The following is a 2,658-nucleotide window of genomic DNA, read 5'->3' as shown; positions in this document are numbered from 1 at the left end:
GGGGTGGGGGCTGCCGGGGTGGGATGGGGTGGGCACGGCAGGATGGGGACACTGGGGTGGGATGGGGCTGCCATGGTGGGATGGGGTGGGCACGGCAGGATGGGGACACTGGGGTGGGATGGGGCTGCCATGGTGGGATGGGAACGACACAGTGGGATTGGAACCACGAGGATGGAACCTGCCAACCTGCTGGGTGGGAGCACCGGACTGAGGGGCCAGAGCTGGAGCGGAGCCGACGCTGAGGCTCAGGAAGGGGGGGCTCACCCAGCCCTGCACATGGAGGGGGGGTCGGGAGGGGCCAGAGACAGCGGGAGCACTCAGGGACCCACCATCCCACCCGCCCCACCGGCACCACTGTGGCACATCCTGAGCTGGGATGGGCTGGGGGGGAGTGGGGGCTGGACTGGGACCCCAAAGGGCACCCAGTGTCTCCCACCCCCGGGCCACGCAGGGACGGGGCGGGGGCACAGCGGCGCGGGCACGGGCACGGGCACCGTCAGGGCCGGGCTCCCCGGAGGCGCGGCACAGGCCACGGGCAGACGGAATTTCCTCATCCTTCCCAGCTCGGCTGCCCGGACACTGCGCCGGGCGTGGGTTCTGCCCTGGCACCCACACGGCGGATCCCGAAAGCGGACGTGTCCCCCAACCCCTCCACGGCCGCCACCCCAAGGCCGGGGAAGAGCCACGGGGAGGTCGGGGCTGACCCCGGGGCCACCCCAAACTGGTGACCTGGGGGTCCTGACCGGCACGGGGGGCTCCCATGGCCCGACCTGCGGCCACCCCCGAGCGGGAGGTGGGAGCCCTCCCCAGTCCCTGCTGCGTGTGCACCGCGACATTCCCACAGCGAGCACTCCCGCACCGAGCCATTCCCACGCCACCTCGGCCGTTCCCTCTCCAGCCGGGAGATCCCACCCCAGCGGCCCCACCGAGCTGGGCTGGGCACCCCCTGCCAGGGCTCCTCGGGAAGGGTACGGCCGGGTTCGGGTGCCTGCGATGGCCCCGCGCCCCCTCCGCGGGCCCTGCCGGGGGCTCGGGACGCTCTGGGAGCTCCGGGAGAAGCCGCCGCCGCCGCGGCGTCCCCAGAGGTTCGCCCCGGTTCTCGGGCTGGCCCCGGGACACAGCGTCCGCTCCCCAGGCTGCCTCCTCCCGCCGGGGCTGGGCCGGGCTGCGGGGTCCCCGCCGGCCCCCAGGGCCCTGGGCCAGCCCGAGCGGCCACGGCAAAGCCGCGTCCTCCCCTCCCTGCGCCACCGCGGGCAGGGACACCCTGGGGTCCTGCTGCGCAGCGGCCAGGGAAGGGGAGAGCCCGGGGAAGGGAATGCTCGGGAAAGGGGACACTCGGGAAACGGGATGCTCAGGAAAGGGGACGCTCGGGAAAGGGGACATCTCGGCTGAGGGGATGCCGAGGGAAGGGGACATCGGGAGAAGGGGATGGTCGGTGAAGGAGATGCTCAGGAACGGGGACAGGGCTGCCCGGGGAAGGACACGTCCCAGGGAAGGGGACCCCCCCGGGAAGCAGCCGCGCGTCCTGCCCAGCGCAGGCCACAACCAGCCAAGGGCACACCCCGCAGCCCCACCGCCCCCAGCTCGTCGCCCCGCAGCTCCCGCATCCCCAGGGCCCCTCCAGCTGCCCCTCGCCGCTGCCTCCTGCCCTTCCCCATCCCGCTGCCGGGCGCCAAGGCCCCGCACTGCGCCAGCCTGGCCCGGCCCCGACCCCCGGCCCCGCACCCCGCACCCCGCCCGGAGGGTCCCGCCAAGGTCAGGCGCGGGGCGGGCCCGGCCGCGTCCCCCCCCCCGGGACCCCCGGGAGCCCTGCGGGAAGGTGACCGATCCCGGGACCCCGGCGCGGCTCCGGGGGGTCCCGGCTGCGGGTACCCACCAGCATCGCCCCGCCTCGACCCCGGGAGCGTCTCGGGGGTTCTGAGCCCAGCGCGCCCCCCGCTCCCGGCACCGGCCCCCCCATTCCCATTCCCACCCTCGTCCCCAGCCCCATCCCGGGGCCGCTGCGGCGCCTCGGGAGAGACAAAGAGGCGGCGGCGGCGGCTCCTCCCGCAGCGGCCCCGGGATGCGGCGGCCCCAGGGGGGCCCAGAGGCCGGGGGGGGGGGCTCTGACCCGCGGCGGGGGGGGAAGGGGACAGAGGGGACCCCCCGAGCCCTGGCGGCCCCCGCGCTCGGGGAGCGGCCGGGGATGCTCCGGGGGACGGATGGATGGATGGACGGATGGAAGGATGGAAGGATGGATGGATGGATGGATGGATGCGGCCGGCGGCGGCTGCGCCGTTAATCCCGGGAAGGGCCGCGCGGGGGGGGCGGGATGCGGCCCCCCGGCCCCGCATCCCAAGGTGAACGGGCGGGGGGGCTCAAGGGGGGGCCGGGGGTGCGGGCCCGGTCCAAGGGCGGTGCAGCGGGAGGGGAAGGGCAGGGCGACCCCGCATCCCGCGCCCGCCGCATCCCGCGTCCGCCAGGAATCCCGCACCCCACCACCACCACCACCCCCAACCCCGCACCCCCAAAAATGCCGCTCACCTGCAGCCGGGCGGGGAGAGCGAGTGGAAGGTGGAGAGCGAGAACATCTCGGCGCGATCCGCCATTTTCTCCGGCCGGGGCTGCGCCGGACTGCGGAGCTGCGGGAGCGGGGGGGCCGCGGGAGGAGCTGCGGGA

At 75.7% G+C, this 2,658-nt stretch overlaps 1 protein-coding gene across 1 annotated transcript in view; it reads right to left on the bottom strand.

The window, feature by feature from the left end:
• LOC108509413 (C-Jun-amino-terminal kinase-interacting protein 2-like) overlaps positions 1-2,658 on the bottom strand; it is a 15,713-nt gene extending 13,055 nt beyond the window's left edge. The window contains exon 1 of the mRNA XM_017838838.1: positions 2,524-2,658. Coding sequence (XP_017694327.1) covers positions 2,524-2,588 — 65 coding nt within the window. The 5' untranslated portion in view covers positions 2,589-2,658. The remainder of the gene's footprint in view (positions 1-2,523) is intronic.

The sequence above is a fragment of the Lepidothrix coronata genome, unplaced genomic scaffold (assembly GCF_001604755.1).
Source record: "Lepidothrix coronata isolate B3197 unplaced genomic scaffold, Lepidothrix_coronata-1.0 Scaffold362, whole genome shotgun sequence".
Taxonomy (NCBI): Eukaryota; Metazoa; Chordata; class Aves; order Passeriformes; family Pipridae; genus Lepidothrix; species Lepidothrix coronata.
The sequence above is the reverse complement of the archived record's forward strand: the minus strand, read 5'-3'. Positions and strand labels throughout refer to the sequence as shown.